Consider the following 20,091-nt stretch of genomic DNA (forward strand, 5'->3'; position numbering starts at 1 on the left):
GCCCCGCGCAGCGCTCTCCTCTGATTCGCCCGCCAGATTCAACCTATCGCTGAAGGGGTCGCGGCCACGCGAGCCAATCCGCTGTCAGCTGCCTGGGCGCCAGCGCGCACGCGCACTAAACCGGAAGTCGTGGGAAAGGTGAGCGGGAGCTGGAGGTGAGGGTGAAAAGTGAAGGAGTTGAGTAAGGCCAGGTACTGCTTCTGTTGGTTAGGTTTGTGTAAGCCACATTTTGGGAGTGCTGTGTCCGGAGGAATCTTGTCACCCGCTACTTCACACGCCTGCAGCAGATTTCCGCTTCACCTTCAGTGTCAAAACAAAACATTGCGGATGCTGAAAAATTGGGAGGGAAAACGTTTAAAGTATTTAGCAGGTCAAGCAAAACAGAATTAATGTTTCAGGTCAGTGACTCTTCATTAGAACTTCAGATGGAGCCTGACCTGCTCAGTATTTGACAGCATTTTCTGCTTTTGTTAGTTGTTTTAAGTTTTAGCGAAGAATGAGTGTCAACCCGGAGTCCCAACCGACCACCGCGTCTCCCTTATTCTCCTGAGTTCGCCAGCATGTCACACACTATAGCTTCTTCCCGCCCCAGGATTAGAAATTATTCGTATCGACCGATAAGGTTCATTGGGTGGTGGAGGCCATTAAGTTCCATACAATGTTCTGCCATTCAATTAGCTCATGAACAATCTCTTTCTCTCAATTGTATTACTTTATATTATTTCAAAAATATACTTAGTTGTAAAATATCTGAAAGAACATTGGAAACATTTCAAAATGGCCATCACACACACAGTGCAATAATATTCTGGTTCCCTACATTCATCATGATAACATAAGAACTAGGAGCAGAAGTAGACCGTCCGGCCCTTCGAGCCTGCTCCACCATTCAATAAGATCATGGCCGATCTTTTCGTGGTCTCAGAACCATTTACCTGCATTCTCGCCATATCCCGTAATTCCTTTATTTAAAAAAAAAACATCTACCCTACCTTTAAATATATTCAATGAAGTAGCGTCTACTACTCCTTTCGGTAGGGAATTCCATACTTTAACCACCCTCTGAGTGAAGAAGTTCCTCCTTGATTCAGTCCTAAATCTTGAGGCTATGCCCTCTTGTCCTACTTTCACCTACCAGTGGAAACATCCTTTCTACTTCTATCTTATCCATTCCCTTCAAAATTTTATATATTTCTATTAGATCCCCCCTCAACCTTCTGAATTCCAGTGAATATAATCCCAATCTATTCAGCCTCTCCTCATACGATAACCCCCTCAACTCTGGAATCGGCCTAGTGAACCTCCTCTGCACCCCCTCTAGTGCTAGCACATCCTTTCTCAAGTGTGGAGACCAAAACTGCACACAGTACTCCAGGTGTCGCCTCACCAGCACCTTGTACAACTGCAACATCTGCAACATTACCTCTCTACTTTTAAACTCAATCCCCTTTGCAATGAAGGACAAAATTCCATTTGCCTTCCCAATTACTTGTTGCACCTGCAGACCAACCTTCTATAACTCATGCACAAGTACACCCAGGTCCCTCTGCATAGCAGCATGCTGCAGCTTTTTACCATTTAAGTACTAATCTGTTCTATTGTTACTCCTACCAAAATGCATGACTTCACACTTATTGACATTATACTCCATCTGCCAGACCTTTGCCCACTCACTCAATGTGTTAATGTTCCTCTGTAAGGTTTTACAGTCCTCAGTACACTTTGCTCTGTCACACACCTTTGTGTCATCTGCAAACTTGGATACCTTACATGTAGTTCCCAACTCCAAATCGTCTATATAAATTGTAAATAATTGTGGTCCCAACACCGATCCCTGAGGCACACCACTCGTCACTGATTGCCAGCCAGAATAGCACTCATTTATTCCCACTCTTTGTTTCCTGTTAGACAACCAATCCTCTATCCATGCTAGTACTCTACTACCCTTAACACCATGCATCCTTATCTTATGCAGCAGCCTCTTGTGCGGTACCTTGTCAAGGGCCTTTTGGAAATCTAGGTACACCACATCCACTGGGTCCCCTTTGTCTACCTTGCTCGAAATGTCTTCATAGAATTCCAAGAGATTCGTCAAGCATGACCTGCCCTTCATGAATCCATGCTGCGTCCGTTCAGTGGGACAATTTCTATCGAGGTGCCCTCCTATCTCTTGATAATAGACTCAAGCATCTTCCCCACTACAGAGGTTAAGCTAACCGGTCTATAATTCCCCATCTTTTGTCTACTTCCCTTTTTAAACAGTGGTGTCACATTTGCTGTTTTCCAATCCTCTGGGACTGCCCCAGTGTTCAGCGAATTTTGGAAAATTACTGCCAGTGCATCTGCTATTACTCCAGCCATCTCTTTCAGTACCCTGGGATGCATTCCATCAGGGCCAGGAGACTTATCTATCCTGAGCTCCATTAGCTTGCCCAACACTTGCTCTTTCGTGATAGTAATGGTTTCCAGGTCCTCACCTACCTTCTTCTCTCGGTCAATTGCTGGCATGTTATTAGTGTCCTCCGCTGTGAAGACCGATACAAAATGTTTGTTCAATGCCTCCGCCATTTCATCATATTCCATAACTAAATGACCACTCTCACCCTCTAACGGACCAATGTTTACTTTAGCCACTCTTTTTAGTTTTATATAATTATAAAAACTTTTGCTATCTGTCCTTATATTCTGTGCCAGTTGTTTTTCGTGTTCTATCTTACTTTTCTTTATGGCTCTTTTCGTGGCTTTCTGCTGACCTTTAAAGTTTTCCCAATCTTCTAGTTTCCCGCTGATCTTGGCCACTTTGTAAGCCTTCTCTTTCAATTTGACAGCCTCATGTATCTCCTTAGACACCCATGGTAGATTACCTCTTTTCTTACAATTCTTCCTTCTCACTGGAATATACTTTTGTTGAGCGCTATGAAAGATTTCTTTGAAAGTACTCCACTGCTCCTCAACTGTCATACCATAAAATATTTGTTTCCAGTCTACTTTAGCGAGGCCCTTCCTCATTCTATCGTAGTCCCCTTTGTTCAAGCATAGGACCCTGGTATTGGATTCTATCACCACACTCTCCATCTGTATACTAAATTCAACCATGCTGTGATCACTCCTCCCAAGAGGATCCCTAACGATGAGGTCATTAATTATTCCTGCCTCATTACACAGGACCAGATCTAGGATAGCTTGCTCTCTCGTCGGTTCCATTACATATTGTTCCAGAAAACTATCCCGGATACATTCAACAAACTCTTCAAGGCTACCCTGACCGAGCTGATTTGACCAATCTATATGCAGATTAAAATCTCCCATGATAACTGCTGTACCCTTTTCACAGGCATTAGTTATCTCTTCATTTACTGCCCATCCCAGTGTGATGATATTATTTGGTGGCCTATAGACTACGCCTATCAGTGTCTTTTTCTTCTTAGAATTTCTAATTTCTACCCAAATGGATTCAACCTCATTCTCCATAGAACTTATATCATCCTTCAATGCCACCCTGATGTCGTCCTTGATTATTAGTGCTACTCCACCTCCCTTACATACCTGTCTATCCCTCCGAAACGTCTGGTACCCCATGATATTTAACTCCCAGTCGTGACCATCCTGCAACCATGTCTCCGTAATGGCTATCAAGTCATATTCATTCGCGATGATTTGTGCCGTTAATTCATCAACTTTGTTACGAATGCTACGAGCATTCAGGTAAAGTGCCTTAATGCTGACTTTCTTGTCATTATTAGAGAAATTTGACATCATGAGATGTCCTAAGTTATCCTTCCTTTTTGCTTCATTCCTAGTCTGCCTTGAACGTAAACCCACCTGCACACATGCTAACCTGCTGCTTATCCTTCCATTTAACTCCCTACTCCCTGTCGCTTTCCCTTTCCCTTCCCCCCGACTTAGAAGTTTAAAGTCCCACTGACCACCCTATTTATCCTTTTCGCTAGAGCACTGGTTCCAGATGGGTTCAGGTAGAGGCCGTCCCAACGGTACAGATCCCCCCCGGTTCCAAAACTAGTGCCAATGCCCCATGAAATGGAATCCCTCTTTCCCACACCAATCCCTTAGCCACGTGTTTACTTCCCTAACTTTCTTATCCCTATGCCAATTAGCACGTGGCTCGGGCAGTAATCCAGAGATTATGACCCTCGAGGACATGTTCTTCAATTTCCTTCTTAGTGCTTGATAATCCCCAAACAGGTCAACCACCCTAGCCTTGCCTATGTTGTTAGTCCCAACGTGGACCACAACAACTGGATCCTCCCCCTCCCACTCCAGTATCCTTTCAAGCCGGTCGGAGATGTCCCGCAGCGTGGCACCGGGCAGCAACACACCATGTGGGACTCCCTATCCAGCTTGCAAAGGATACTATCTGTCCCTCTAATTATAGAATCCCCTGTAATAACTACTTGTCTTTTTGCTCCCCCCTCTTGAATGGCCTTTTGCACCATGGTGCCATGGTCAGCTGGCTTATCCTGTCCACAGCCCTTTTCCTCATCCGCACAGGGAGCAAGAACCTCATACCTGTTGGACAAGGTCAAGGGCTGAGGCTCCTGCTCTCCTGAACTCAGAATCCCCCTACCTGCCTCACTTACAATCACACCCTGTTTTTCCTGAACACTTACTGAATTTGAATTACTTAATCTACCGGGTGTGACTGCCTCCTGAAGCAAAACGTCCAGGTAACTCTCCCCCTCCCGGATGTGCCGCAGAATTTGAAGTTCAGACTCCAGATCATCAATTCTGATCCGGAGTTCTTCCAGCAACCAACACTTGCTGCAGATGTGGTCACTGCCGTTCACAATGGGATCAACCAGCTCCCACATCATACAGCTACAACACATCACCTGTCCAGCCATCTCTACTTATTTAATTAACATTTACAAATTTATGTTAAATAATTTCTAGTACTTCTCTGCTAAATAAAAAGCTTAATTCAACTACTATAATACTCAATAATAAACTTATACCAAATAAGAATTAAAAAAAACAACTTTACGGTATCAAATTGGTTAGAGGAGGAGGGCGGGTGGGAGACACTACACGTGTAGTGTCTGGTTTAGCTGCCGCCCAAATATATAGGATCACTTACCTACCCGGCAGCTCTCCTGGTCCACGTCACCTCCGCTCCTGCTCCCGCTCCTCCCTGCGAAGAAAAGCTGATGAACTCTGGTGCTTCCATACAGTCCATAAATCATTACAGAGTTTTCCAAATATATATTTAAGTTGTCTACATAGATCAAGTTGAACCTTTGATGTGTTTCAATACTGTTGTGATGCATGTTCTATTCACTGTATACATTCATTGTAAGTCATACAGCTCAAGTTCCCTCAGTTCTATATGGCTGACAGGTCTTGGACAGCAACTCTCTCTCTCTCTCTCTCTCTCTCTCTCGCGCTCTCGCTCTCGCTCTCTCCCCCCCAACTGGTTGGGGACTGGAAGAGCAACAGGTTTCAGGTGGACCAAAGATCATCTTTCATCGAGTTAATCCTCCAGCAACAGCTGATGTTTGTCTCTCTATGCGTCTCTGGGAATAGGCTGTGAAGCATCAAGTCCTGCTTCACGGAGCGCTTGGGACGAACCTTTATTAAAAACTACTTCATCACTCTCTTGACTTTCTTTGCTAACATGCACTCCACAAGGAGGTGAACAATAGTCTCTTCCCCACTACAGTATCTTGAGGGCAACATGCAGATAGGGTGAGACTCTGGGCATGTAGGAAGGATCTAGCTGGCAGGGTATTTTTCACCACCAGTCAAATTAAGTCTTAGTGCTTGTTTGCAAGTTTTGGTGATGAGACATTCTGCTAAATAGCCTTGACAGTCTGCCATCTGACAGCATCTACCATCTTGTTATCCCACAGTGCCTCTCTGCATAGATTTTTCTATGAGGGACAGGTGGTATAACATGGTACAATTACATGGAGCGTTCTGTGGCACTGTGGTCAGACCCATCCTTGGCACTGGTGACATGTAGAAAGTGGTCCATTTTTGACCCCAGATGAAGCAGAAAATGGCACAGTAGTAAGGAATGGACCAGATCGGCACTATGTACAGCAACACAGAGTGTGCCTCACACCTAATCACACCTAGGTTCTTAACTGTAATGGAGAGGGAACATCGCTCCCACATGCCCAGTTTTTGATTCTTTATACTAAACCACTCCTTCCAGTTTCTGATGCATGCTCTAGTCTCTCTGCACCATATCCTGAGCACTTTCAGGCTATCTGACCTGACTGTGAAGGTTACAAGGGATCGGTCAGTCCACTTCCCAAAGAACATGGCCCTGCTCTTGCCATGATTCTCAACTCTATTAATGTCATATGTTCCAATTCCCTTGCTATCCGAGTAATGAAAAGGCATGATCTCAGTCTTGGAATTTAAAAGGAGTACCGGTACTCAGTTTTTTGGAGTAGGGAGTTCATTTTTTTAAACCACCTTTTGTGCAGGGAAAATGCTGCCCTGTTCTGGATTCCCCGCCAGAAGAAATTGTTTTTTAACCCCATGATCCCTTTAGACACTTAAATTAGATGACACCTCAGCCTTCTTTACATGAGGAAAGTTGAGCCAAATTCTTAATAGCCCTGCTATGCTTCCTGTACACATACAACCGCGTGGCAAAATTTGGTTCCAACTCCATCTACAAGTTTGCTGATGATATGACCATAGAGGGCCGGATCTCGAATAACGACGAGTCAGAATACAGGTGGGAGATTGAGAACCTAGTGGAGTGGTGCAGTGACAACAATCTCTCCCTCAATTCCAGCAAAACTAAAGAGCTGGTCATTGACTTCAGAAAGCAAAGTACTGTACACACCCCAGTCAGCATCAACGGGGCCGAGGTGGAGATGGAAATGGTTATCAGTTTCAAATTCCTCGGGGTGCACATCTCGAAAAACCTGTCCTGGTCCACCCACGTCGACGCCACCACCAAGGAAGCACAACAGCGCCTCAGGAAACTAAGGAAGTTTGACATGTCCGCATTAACTCTTACCAACTTGTACAGATGCACTATAGAAAGCATCCTATCTGGCTGCAGCACAGCCTGGTATGGAAATTGCTCGGCCCAAGACCGCAAGAAACTTCAGAGTCGTGAACACAGCCCAGTCCATTACACAAACAAATCCATTGACTCCATCCTCCCGCTGCCTGGGGAAAGCGGGCAGCATACCTGAAGACCCCTCCCATCCGGCCTACTCACTCTTCCAATTTCTCCCATCGGGCAGGAGATACAAAAGTGTGAGGACACGCAAGAACAGACTCAAAAACAGCTTCTTCCCCACTGCTAACGGACTCCTAAACGACCCTCTTATGGACTGACCTGATTAACACTACACCCCTGAATGCCTAACCTGATGCCGGTGTTATCTAGTTACATTGTACTTTGTGTTGCCCTGTTATGTATGAATGTATTTTATTTTATTTCCTTTTCTTTTCATGTACTTCATGATCTGTTGAGCTGCTCACAGAAAAATACTTTTCACTGTACCTTGGTACACGTGACAATAAACATGAACAAACAAATACATTCATGCACCTGGTTTTAATTTGATACTTAAATCCTTGGTATTATTCTGAAAAATCTTTGCTGTAGCCCCTCCAATAAAACAAAATATTTTGCCTCATCTATTTAAAGTGGGCGCCCCTTTTTTTAAGCATTGACCCCAAGTTCTAGATTCCCATACAAGAGGAAACATCCTCTTTACATCCACATTGTCAAGACCACTCAGGATCTTGCATGTTAATGGGCAGGTGGTGGTGTCGTGGTATTGCCTGGATTATTGAAACCCAGAGATCCCCCTTGTCATGCCACTTGTCTGAATTCAAATTCTGGATGAGGTCTAACTTTCTCCAAATGAACACTGAAAGTTCTAAACCTATTTTCTGGTCCTTGTCACTAACTCCATCCCTCTCCCAGGTCATTGTTTGGATCTGAGCCATACCGTTTAAAAACCTGCAGTCCTGTTTGGGCCTGGGATGCGTTTCAACCAGAACCGTTGCTGCATCACGAAGAACACCTACTTCTATCTCTGAAACATTATCCATCTCCACGCAACCTCAGCGGCTCTGCTGCTGAAATCCTCATTTGTGCCTGTATTACCTCTAGACTTGGTGATTCTAATGCTGTCTTGGCTGTCCATCCATCACCTGCCATAGATTTGACCTCATTCAAAACACTGCTGCTTTATCAAAAATTCCTCTGCTATTTCTGTGACCACTGGCCTCATTAGGGGAGAGGTCCGTGTTCCACTGCACTAATTTCATGTTGGAAGGGCTATATTTAGGACTCTGCTTTTGTCAGACTGCTAGTTTGGCATACATGCGTGTCACCTTTGGTGGCAACACCAGTGTTACGAGTTGGTTAGGGTCTGTTAACATTTAGGGGAATGTGGTAGCATAGTGACTTTAATCCAGCGACCCAGGGAAATGGTTCACTAAAACCCTTTAGGGAAAGAAATCTGCTGGCCTCACATGGTCTGACTCTGAACTCTCAGCAATGTGGTTGAGTCTTAACTTCCCCCTGAAATGGCCTAACAGCAGATCACTACATTCAAGAGAAATTTGGGTTACATAGAAAATAGGAGTAGGAGGAGGCCATTTGTCCCTCTTGAGCCTGCTCTGCTATTCGTTATGATCATAGAATTTACAGTGCAGAAAGAGGCCGTTCAGCCATCTGAGTCTGCAACGGCCCTTGGAATGAGCATCTCACCTAAGCTACAACTACACCTGTCCCCGTAACCTAGTAACCCCACCTACCCTTATTTGGACACGAAGGGCAATTTAGCATGGTGAATCCACCTAACCTGCACATCTTTGGACTGTGGGAGGAAACTGGAGCACCCGGAGGAAACCCACGCCGACACTGGGAGAACGTGCAGACTCCGCACAGACAGTGACCAAAGCCGCAAATCAAACCCAGGTCCCTGGCGCTGTGAAGCATCAGTGGTAACTACTGTGCCGCTGATTATCCAACTCGATAGCCTGTTCCTGCCTCTCTTCACCCCCCCCCCCCCCCCCAAACACCTCCCCTCCACATATCATAGAATTTATAGAGCAGAAGGAGGCCATTCGGCCCATCGAGTCTGCACCGGCTCCAGGAAAGAGCACCCTACCCAAGGTTAACACCTCCACCCTATCCCCATAACCCAGTAACCCCACCCAACACTAAGGACAATTTTGGACACTAAGGGCAATTTATCATGGCCAACCCACCTAACCTGCACATCCTTGGACTGTGGGAGGAAACCGGAGCACCCGGAGGAAACCCAAGCACACACGGGGAGGATGTGCAGACTCCGCACAGACAGTGACCCAAGCCGGAATCGAACCTGGGACCCTGGAGCTGTGAAGCGATTGTACTATCCACAATGCTACCGTGCTGCCTAAATATCCTTCGATACCTTTCTCCTCAAGGGCTATATCTAATTCTTTCTTGAAAAAATACAATGTTTTGGCGTCACCGACTTTTTGTGGTAGCAAATTCCACAGGCACACCACTTTCTGAGTGAAGAAATGTCTCATCTCACACCTCAGGAAGCCTTTCACATCTTTTGCTCTCTCTGGGGACTGCCATTAACACTCTTTCTCCTTGGTTTCTGTGGCCATTAGCACCCGGTTTCCCTGGGTTTCTGTGGCTATGACTCATCTTTCATTCTCACTCTACAGTATAAATATTTCCCACTTTCTCTCTCTTAGCTTTGACAAAGAGTCATCAGACCCGAAAAGTTAGCTCTTTTCTCTCCCTACAGATGCTGCCAGACCTGCTGAGATTTTCTAGCATTTTTTCTTTCGTTTCAGATTCCAGCATCCACAGTAATTTGCTTTCAACTTACACCTGAATGGTCTACACCCTGTGACCCCTGGTTCTGAACTCCTTCGCCATAGGGAACATCCTTCCTGCATCTACCCTGTCTAGTTCAGTTAGAATATTACAGCTTTCTATCCGATCCGCCCCCTCATTCTGAATGCCAGTGAATATAATCCTAATGGACTGAATCTGTCCTCATATGTCAGTCCTGCCCTCCCAGGAATCAATCTGATAAACCTTTGCAGCACTCCCTCTATAGCAAGAAAAGGATGTGGATGCATGCCTGTGGCATCTGCATCCTGTAAATGAATAGAATAGAATAGAAAAGAAATGTGAATACAATAAGACTATAGTACAAGATTTATCTTTCTAAACAAGCCAAACTTTATAAAAGAAAGCAAATATGATTAGGTTAACACTATAGCTTAAAATGATATGTTAAGCACTCATATTTGCTTCTTACTTTGCCCAATAATTCTCTTATAACAAAACAGATCAATCTAAGTTATTTACTTCTGTAAGGACCCACCCACAAGTATGCCACAGTCCTCTGAAGAATTCTTTAAACGGGCACAATTTGCACATGTACAAATCAGACTTTATAGTAGAGCAAGGTCACTCTAAAGGCTTTTTGCCGCAGTATACCAAGGGGCAGGTAACGTTATAGAACCAACTTCTCGGGCTGTATACGTGCCATTGGATGAATGTAGTAAATGCAATTGTATTGAGGCGCTTCCGAGTTCAAAATGCTCGATGGAGAAAGTTAAATATTGTTACCCTTTCTGTAATGCCCAGTTTGAATGGTTTGAAATTAACTTTTGGATATTTTATGCATAAAGTGTACTTTTTGGGGTAAGATAAGACTTTCAAATGATGTCAGGAGTTAGTGAAATGCAAATTCGAACTTTTGATTTGCTTAGTCATTCCCTCATCTCTGCCTTCGTCAACTTTCCCAGCAAAATCTTTACTGTTTTGCATGTTTTGACCTTTTCCCAGGTACATCTCGCATATTCTCTCTCTGAAGTGCATGACATTCAAATTTATGTGTATTGAGTAAGTTACCTATTTAATTTTATTCACTGTTTGGAGTTTTTTTGACTAATGTTTCACAAATAATTTGGAAAAGCTTTTTTTAAGCAAAGATGCAAAGATATGATTTGTCTTCAAACAAAAGCAATATTCCATAGAATTCATATAGTGCAAAAGGAGGCCATTCAGCCCATTGAATTCACATCGACTCTCTAAAAGAGCACGTCCCGCTCCATCCTGGAAACCCTGTGTATTGATCATGGCCAATCCACCTAACCTGCACATCATTGGACTATGGGAGGAAACCGGAGCACCTGGAGGAAATCCACGCACACACGGGGAGAATGTGCAAACTCTACACAGACACCCAAGGCCATAATCAAACCCTGGTCTCTGGCATTGTGAGGCAGCAGTGCTGAGCATTGAGGGTTAGAAAGAAAGTGCAGGAGAGAACATGGGAGCAGGAAAAGGCGATTTAACGCTGCAATCCTGTTCCGTCATTCAGCGACATCAGGGTTGATCCTGGTATGGCCTAACTCTACCGGGTGGCACGGAAGCACAGTAGTTAGCATTGATGCGCCACAGCTCCAGCGTCCCATGTTCAATTCCTGGCTTGGGTCACTGTGTGTGGAGTCTGCACTTTCCCCGTGTCTGCGTGGGGTTTCTCCGGGTGCTCTGGTTTCCTCCCACCGTCCAAAGATGTGCAGGTTAGGTGGATTGACCATGCCAAAAATTGTCTTGTGTCCAAAAAGGTTAGGTGGGGTTACTGAGTTATGGCAATAGGGTGGAAGTGTGGGCTTAATGGGGTGCTTTTTCCAAGGGCTGGTGCAGACTCGATGGGCTGAATGGCCTCCTGCACTGTAAATTATATGATTCTATATACCTGCCGTTGCCCTGTATCATTGAGCCATAGTGCACAGAACAGGCCCTTTGGCCCACCTGGCTATACTGACCATCAAATACCAATGTATAGAATCCTTACATTGCAGAAGGAGGCCATTTGACCCATCTAGTCTGTACCGACCCTCTGAAAGAAACCCCAATCTAGGTCCACTTCCCCCGTTCTCGCCCCGTAACCCCACCTAACCTTCATATCTTTTGGACATTAAGGGACAATTTATCATGACCAATCCACCTAACCTGCGCATCTTTAGACTGTAGCAGGAAACCGAAGCATCCGGAGCAAACCCTCACAGACATTGGGAAGGAGTGCAAACACCACACCCAAGGTTGGAAAGTAACTGCTCCAGGGAAAACAAATCCTGCCTATCTGATGTATCCTTGTAGTTGAAACTTTCCATCCCAGGAAACATCCTGGTGAGTCTTCTCTGCACTCTTTATAATGCACTCAAGGCGACCAGAACTGCACACAATATTCTGCCTGTGGCCGAACCAATGTTTTATTAAGGTGTGCCAAGACTTCCCTGCTCCAATATTCCGTGCCGTGACTAACGAAGGCAAGCATTCCATATGCCTTCTTCACCGCCCTATCTACCTGTGCTGCCACCTTCAGGAATCCGTGGTTTGTACACCAAGGTCCCTTTGTTCCTTAATACTTCTTTGGGATCTACCATTCATCGTGTATATCCTCCCCTTACTAGACCTCCGGAATGCATCACCGCACGTTTATCAGGATTAAATTCCAACTGCCATTGCTCTGCCCCCCAGCTGATCAATATCAGTCTGTAGCCTAAGACTATCCTCACTATCAACAGCACCACCAATTTTTGTGTCATCTACAAACTTACTAATTATACTTTCTACATTCAAGTCATTAATGTACATAACAAACAGCAAGGGTCCCACCACCAATCCCTGTTGTACACCGCTGGTCACAGGCTTGCAATGACAAAAACAACCCTCCACCATCACCCTTTGCCTCCTATTAACAAGCCACTTTTGAATACAGTTTGCCAGCTTGGATACCATGGGCTCTAACCTTTTGGTCCACATGTGGGACCTTGTCAAAGTCCTTACTGAACTCCATGTAAACCACAATAAACGTGCTACGTCATCAATATATTTTGTTACCTTTCCAACACAACCTGATTGAATTCGACAGGATTTCCCACCAACAAATCCGTGCTGACTATCCCTGATAAATCCTTGCCTCTCCCAAGTGTTGATCAATCCTGTCCCTCAGAATCTTTTCCAATAATTTCCCTGGCACTGACAGACTGGTCTGTAATTACCTGGCTTATCCCTGCTGCCCTCCTTGAATAAAGGTACCACATTAACTATCCTACAGCCATTTGGCACTTCACTTGTGGCCAGCGAAGATTCAAATATCTCTGTCAGGGCCCTAGCAATCTCCTCCTTGCCTCCTATAACAGCTTGGGTTACATCTCATTAGGCTCTGGAGATTTATGCACCTTTATACCCCCTAAAACATCTAATATCTCCTGCTTATTTATGTTGGCTGTAGAACTTCACTGGCCCAACTGAAATCTTCGGCTACCATGTTTATTGAATACATATGGAAAATATTAATTTAAGACCTCGCCCATGTCCTTTGGCTCCAAGCATAATTGCCCCTTTTGTCTCTAATGGGCCTCACTTTTTCCCCGGTCAGCCTCTTCTCTTAATATACTTATAAAATGCCATGGGGTTTTCCTTAATCCTATCTGCCAATGATATTTCGTAGCCGCTCTTTGCTCTCATTTTTTTTAAGCACCCCCCAACCCACACACTATTCCTGAAGGGCCTCCCCGCCTTTAGTGCTCTACACCTACCGTATATTTTCTATTTTTCTTTATCAAACCCTTGATTGCCCTTGATGTCCCGGTTTCCCTGGACTTGCCACCTTTGTCTTTCACTCTTAGGGGAATACATTGGCTCTGAACTCTCACAATTTTACTTTTAAAAGAGTCTTCTTTTCCAAATGTAGATTCACCTGCAGATAGCTGCTCCCAGTCTAAGTTTGCCAGATCCTGTCTAATGATATTAAAAACGATCTTCCCCCAATTCAGGCATTGATTTATGGACAATCCTTATCCTTTTCCATAATGACGTTGAAACTTACAGAATTGCCCCCAAAATGCTTGCCTACTGACATTTCAACCACTTTCCTGCCTTAATTTCCTAGGATTTGGCCTAGCACAGCCCCATCCCTAGTTGGATGACCTGCGTACTGGCTCATAAAGCTCTCTTGGATGCACTTTAAAAATTCCACCCCATCTAATCCTTTCACACTAAGGCAATTCTTATTGGCGAAGTTGAAATCTCTCCCGAATATAACCCTATTTTTCTCACACCTCAATGTAATTTGCCTACATTTTTGCTTGTCCACTTCCCTCTGACTGTTGTAAGGCATGTAGTGTAATCCCAGCAAAGTGATCGCCCCTTTTTTACTTCTAAACTCCACCCTCATTTGAAGAGTCTTCTCGGGCATCCTCTCTCATTACTGCAGTGATGGTCTCGTTTTTGGCAATAATGCAATGCCCCCTCATTTCTTGGATCACCCACTATCATGCATGAAACCTCTATACCCTGGAATGTTGCCAATCCTGCCCTTCTTTCAACCATGTCTGTGATTGCAATAATATCATATTTCCATCTGCTGATCAACGCTCTTAAGTTCATCTGCCTTACCAGACAGGCTCCTTGCATTAAAGTAAAGGCAAATAACCCTTCCAATCCTCCAGGTGTCTTATCATGCCCATGACGTCTCTGCCTGCTTGACTGACCTAGTTTTCCTTCTACAATTGACTGAACCTTGCTCCCAGCTGTATATCTACTATGTCACAGCTCCGTATCAAATTAGTTTAAAACCTCCCCAACAGCATGACCAAACCTCCCAGCAAGGATATTGGACCCGTTCCGGATCAGATGCAACCTGTCCGGCTACCCCAGAAACTATCCCAATGATCCAAAAATCTATAAGCCCTCCCTCCTACACCATCCCTTTAGCCACGCATTCATCTGACCTATCTTCCTATTCCTATACCCAGTAGCGCATGGCACCAGAAGTAATACAGAGATTACAACCTTTAATCTGCTACTTAGCTCCCTAAGTTCCTGTCGCAGGACCTCGTCCCTTTTACCAATGTGTACCATGACCACTGGCTGCTCGCCCTCCTCCTTCAGAATCTCATGCAGCAGCTCGGCTTCCCTTACAATCGAGTTCCCTATCACTAAAGCTCTCCCACTCTTTCTCCCCTGCTGTGCAGCATAGCCAAAAATGGTGCCTCAAACATGTCTGTTGCTGCTTTCCCCAGAGAGGCCATCCCCCCCTCCCAAAGGTATCCAACACATAATATCTGTTTGAGAGGGAGATGACTACAGGGAACCCCTGCACTACCTGCCTACACCTACTACTCTTCCTGGTGATCACCCAATGCTTCTGCCTGTGCAACCATTTCTTGTGGTGTGATCAGCTCGCTAAACGTGCTACGTACAATGTCCTCAGCATCATGGATGCTCCGTAGTGAGTCTATCCGCAGTTCCAGTCACGCAATGCAGTCATTCTGGAACTGGAAACTGCAACAGAGACACTGGAAATGTCCCTGATTTCCCATATACTGCAGGAGGATCATTCCACAGGGCTGCGTTCTCCTGCCATACCCTTGAACTGAGCTCTTAGTTTCTCCCTTAAATTTTGAGTACTCTTAAATTTGGAGAACTGGTTACACAAGGAATCTTCCTCCACTTTAAACACTAGCTCCTCCAAAACTAATGTCCCTGAAAGAGTTATGGAAGGAAAGAAATACCCACCTGACAATCAGCTGCCTCCGCTACCACACATCATCTCTGAATACTGATGTCACTTCGAGCTCTGCTGCCGTCTCACCTTGCTGTTTTTGTTCTGGAGGGCTGCTTCCTCGGCTCAGCTCCCAATTGTGATTTTACCAATCCTTGAACTCCCTGTTTTCACCCAACTCCAAAGCGCAACTGTCATCCAGCCAAGCAGCACTCACGAAAATGGTTTAAGAATTTCAGTTTTAAAATTAACCGTTGATCTATATTGACTTGCCATTTGTGGAAGAGAGTTCAATAGTTCCACCACTCTGTGTCTGTCGAGACTATGCTCTCATCCTACACCAACCGGCAGAAATAGTTTCATAAGAACTAGGAGCAGGAGTAGGCCATCTGGCCCCTCGAGCCTGCTCCGCCATTCAATTAGATCATGGCTGATCTTTTGTGGACTCAGCTACACTTTCCGGCCCGAACACCATAACCCTTACTTATCTCGTCCCCGTAGAGTCGCAAGAGCTTCAATCAAGCCAATTCTTAATTCCGGGGAATGCAGCCCTTGTTGACGGAATTTACCCATACAATTCAACCCTTTGAGTCCAGGTGCCAATTTGGTAAACCTATGCTGCACTGCCTGTATCTCCTTCCTAACGTGTGATGCCCAGAACTGCTTGCAGTACTACATGTGTGGTTGAACCAGGACTCTATATACCTGAAGTATGCCTTTTACCTCCTCTACTTTGTAACTAATAATATCTTTATTAGTGTCACAAGTAGGCTTACATTAACACTGCAATGAAGTCACTGTGAAAATCCCCTAGCCGCCACACAAAGGCACCTGTTCGGGTACACTGAGGGAGAATTCAGAATGGCAGACTCCACATAGACAGTGACCCAATCTGGGAATCAAACCTGTGTCCCTGGTGCTGTGAAGCAACAATGCTCACCACTTCCTACCATGCTGCCCTATAAATATAAAGGCCAATATTTCCTTCGCCTTCTTGACAATGCAATGATCTGTATACCTAGGCTCCCAAATCTCTTGGACCTCTACTGTTTATCCTTATTTAAAGGGGCTGGATTTAAGAGTAATGAAGTCTTGCTGCAACTGTACAAACTACTGGTGAAACCATATCTGGAATACCGTGAGCAGTTTTCGACCCCTTATTTAGGGAAAGATATTATTTCATTGGAGGTAGTTCAGAGAAGGTTCACTGAGTTTGCACATTCTCCCCGTGTCTTCCGTGGGATTCGCCCGGGTACTCTGGTTTCCTCCCACAGTCCAAAGATGTGCAGGTTAGGTGGATTTGCCATGTTAAATTGTCCCTATATGTCCAAAGGTTAGGTGGGGACAGGGCGGGGAGTGGGTCTAGGGCGGGTGCTCTTTTGGAGGGTAGGTGCAGACTCAATGGGCCGAACGGTGTCCTGTACTGTACGGATTCTGTGGTTTTATGACAAGAAACTGTGTGTCTCCTTAGCCAATAAATGTGAAGAATCCTGACTGATACATGCAGCACCTGAACCGGAAGTGTAAATTTAAATATTAAATTAAATTGTGTATAGGAAGTGAAGTAGAGAGAGGGAGAAAGCATGGTATGGAAGAGATAAAAGGATGAGAAAGTTTAAAAAAAAAACATTTAAAAAAATCTTCCAAAATAATTAACTGTGGAAAAATATGATTCCACAATTGTAAAGGTGAGTTTTCAGTGCCAGAGAATTTGTTCGGCAGTAATCATGACTTATTCTGTCATAAAAAATTCACATATTCACATAAGGGCTGCACGGTAGCATGGTGGTTAGCATAAATGCTTCACAGCTCCAGGGTCCCAGGTTCGATTCCCGGCTGGGTCACTGTCTGTGCGGAGTCTGCATGTCCTCCCCGTGTGTGCGTGGGTTTCCTCCGGGTGCTCCGGTTTCCTCCCACAGTCCAAAGATGTGCGGGTTAGGTGGATTGGCCATGCTAAATTGCCCTTAGTGTAAGGTTAATGGGGAGATTGTTGGGTTGCGGGTATGGGGTGGATACGTGGGTTTGAGTAGGGTGATCATTGCACGGCACAACATCGAGGGCCGAAGGGCCTGTTCTGTGCTGTACTGTTCTATGTTCTATATACTTGAATGGACAAGTCCTAACTTTTCCTGATGCATTTGATAGCCATCAATCACTTAAGTACCCTAATTGCACTTGTACAGTAATCGTAAGTTGTTGTTTGATTCACTCTTTACTCAGACTAATGGTGAGTGATGAAGTTATTTTCGCCTGGAAAATCTAGTCCATGATGTTCTTTTCAGACAGGATCCAAAGTTGGAAGGGAACAATCTGCCATTCAAATGCTGGCTGTTCTCTATAGTGCAAAAATACCCATCATTATGTTATCTGAAATTCCGGTGATATACTAGTCTTGTAAGTCTAGCAATTTTTGCTCCTTCAAAGATACTTTTAGTAAAATGTCTAATCCTAGCATGTTTATTCTGTCATAATCCTTAGCTTTGTAATGTCAGCGTTGAATAATTGGGTGATGACTTTTAAGGCGAATGTGCAGGAACGGGGTGATGTCTCACACTTTCTGACTTCAGATTAATGTCTTGCTTTATTAACTCAGCTCTGGAAAATGGACTTCAGTGAAGCATACTCTAATACCTGCTCAGCTGTTGGATTTGCTGCAAGAAAAGGAAATGTAGAACTTTTGAAAACCTTGATTCAAAAAGGTCACAGTCTTGACATTGCAGACAACCGTGGTTGGTGTCCAATCCATGAAGCGGCAACTCACAAATCTGTGAGATGTTTGAGGCTTTTAATACATGCAGGTACCGTAAATTACTATACACTGTTATTGTTGAAATAAAACCGACTCTTGTCACAATCTCTGAGCCTAAGTAACTGCTTATACATAATAGTTGCAGTCATTCTCTGTTTGTGTCATCCTAGTGAAAGATTGAAAAGGAGGATTTAATAAATTCAGACTTTATTTAATTCAGTTGCAGGCTGAGAATTACTGGATCTCAAATTAACCTTTTAAACTATTTGAGCTTGACAGAGATGTAATCATCAGGTAAAGACTGACAGGAATTTTCACTTCTTTTCACACTGATCAAAATGGTTTCCCTTCACTTGGTGTGCACACCAAGAAGGTTCCTGTGACCCCTTTTTATACCTAAAAATATGTCACCCCACCTTGGCCAACTTTGCTGGAAATACTGAATTGGTCAGTAATGTACGGGTTAATCTAATTGGTTCTGGCTAATTGTACACATCGCCTTAAACTTAAGTCAGTGGGTATGCTTCCAACCTCGCCCCTAAGCTTCAGACTTTCAGGGAACCCATTGTTAAAACCAAGGCTTACTCAGTCAAGGCCGGTGTGTTCCTGATGCAAAAGGATCCTATGGAGTTCAGGCTTTCTCTTTCCCAGACTTTTGTGACAGAAGTTTTAATCCTTAAATAGAGGTGTTAATGGAAAAGTACAGATTTGATTATTATTTATCCATCAATTGTAGGTTAAGTGGATCCCTCCTGATACAAATATCTGTTGCAAGTCGGTGACTACTTCAAAGTACTGTATTAAGTTAGCTTCTTTCAAAAAGGTTTGCATTGTCAACATGGCTTCTTTTTTGTTCACATATTAGTACAAATTAAGCAAGCACACTAAACGCGAAAATCCAAAATCTAGGTCGGCTTGCACTATGTGCAGACTGTAATACCATTTAAAAAAAAAAAATAATTTTTATTGAAAAATTTGAATTTATACAACAACAACGAACCATAATAAAATACCAAAAATAACAATAATATTAGGAATCATTAACATTTGCCCCACCTCCATGAACAACATAGCATTTTAACAACAACGCAAATTAACACAATATTAAGTTACATAATAGAAACTACAATAAGGAACCCCCCCCCCCCCCCACCCCCCCGGGTCGCTGCTGCTATTGACCAAGATACCTATCTTTGAGCCAGGAAGTCCAGAAAAGGCTGCCATCGTTCAGAGAACCCTTGTATTGATCCTCTCAGGGCAAATTTGACCCTTTCCAATTTTATAAATCCCGCCATGTCACTGATCCAGGTCTCCACACTTGGGGGGCCTCGCATCCTTCCACTGTAGCAAGATCCTTCGTCGGGCTACTAGGGACGCAAAGGCCAGGACACCGGCCTCTTTCGCCTCCTGCACTCCCGGCTCTACCGCAACTCCAAAAATCGCGAGATCCCACCCTGGTTTGACCCTGGATCCAACCACCCTCGACGACGTCCCCGCCACCCCCTTCCAGAATTCTTCCAGTGCTGGGCATGCCCAGAACATATGGGCGTGGTTCGCTGGACTCCCCGAACATCTGGTGCACCTGTCCTCACCCCCAAAGAACCTACTCATCCTAGTCCCGGACATGTGGGCCCGGTGCAGCACCTTAAATTGGATGAGACTAAGCCTCGCACATGAGGAGGAAGAGTTGACTCTCTCCAAGGCATCCGCCCAAGTTCCGTCCACTATATGCTCCCCGAGTTCCTCCTCCCATTTAGCCTTCAGCTCCTCCACTGACGACTCCTCCACCTCCTGCATTACCTT

General features: G+C 44.6%; 1 protein-coding gene across 10 annotated transcripts in view; it reads left to right on the plus strand.

Moving 5' to 3' along the window:
* Positions 1–126: 126 nt before the first annotated feature.
* The window catches only part of asb3 (ankyrin repeat and SOCS box containing 3), a 123,249-nt gene continuing 103,284 nt past the window's right edge, over positions 127–20,091 (plus strand). For 3 of the 10 annotated variants that reach the window (XM_038810167.1, XM_038810250.1, XM_038810243.1), the window contains exons 1-2: positions 133–398; positions 18,133–18,337. In XM_038810167.1, the coding sequence (XP_038666095.1) occupies positions 390–398; positions 18,133–18,337 (214 nt within the window). In that variant the 5' untranslated portion in view covers positions 133–389. Of the gene's footprint in view, positions 399–10,807; positions 10,865–17,759; positions 17,934–18,132; positions 18,338–20,091 lie in introns of all 10 variants that reach the window. The other 7 variants (XM_038810197.1, XM_038810206.1, XM_038810176.1 and 4 more) reach the window with 7 other exon arrangements.

This window comes from Scyliorhinus canicula, chromosome 1 (genome assembly GCF_902713615.1).
Source record: "Scyliorhinus canicula chromosome 1, sScyCan1.1, whole genome shotgun sequence".
Classification (NCBI taxonomy): domain Eukaryota; kingdom Metazoa; phylum Chordata; class Chondrichthyes; order Carcharhiniformes; family Scyliorhinidae; genus Scyliorhinus; species Scyliorhinus canicula.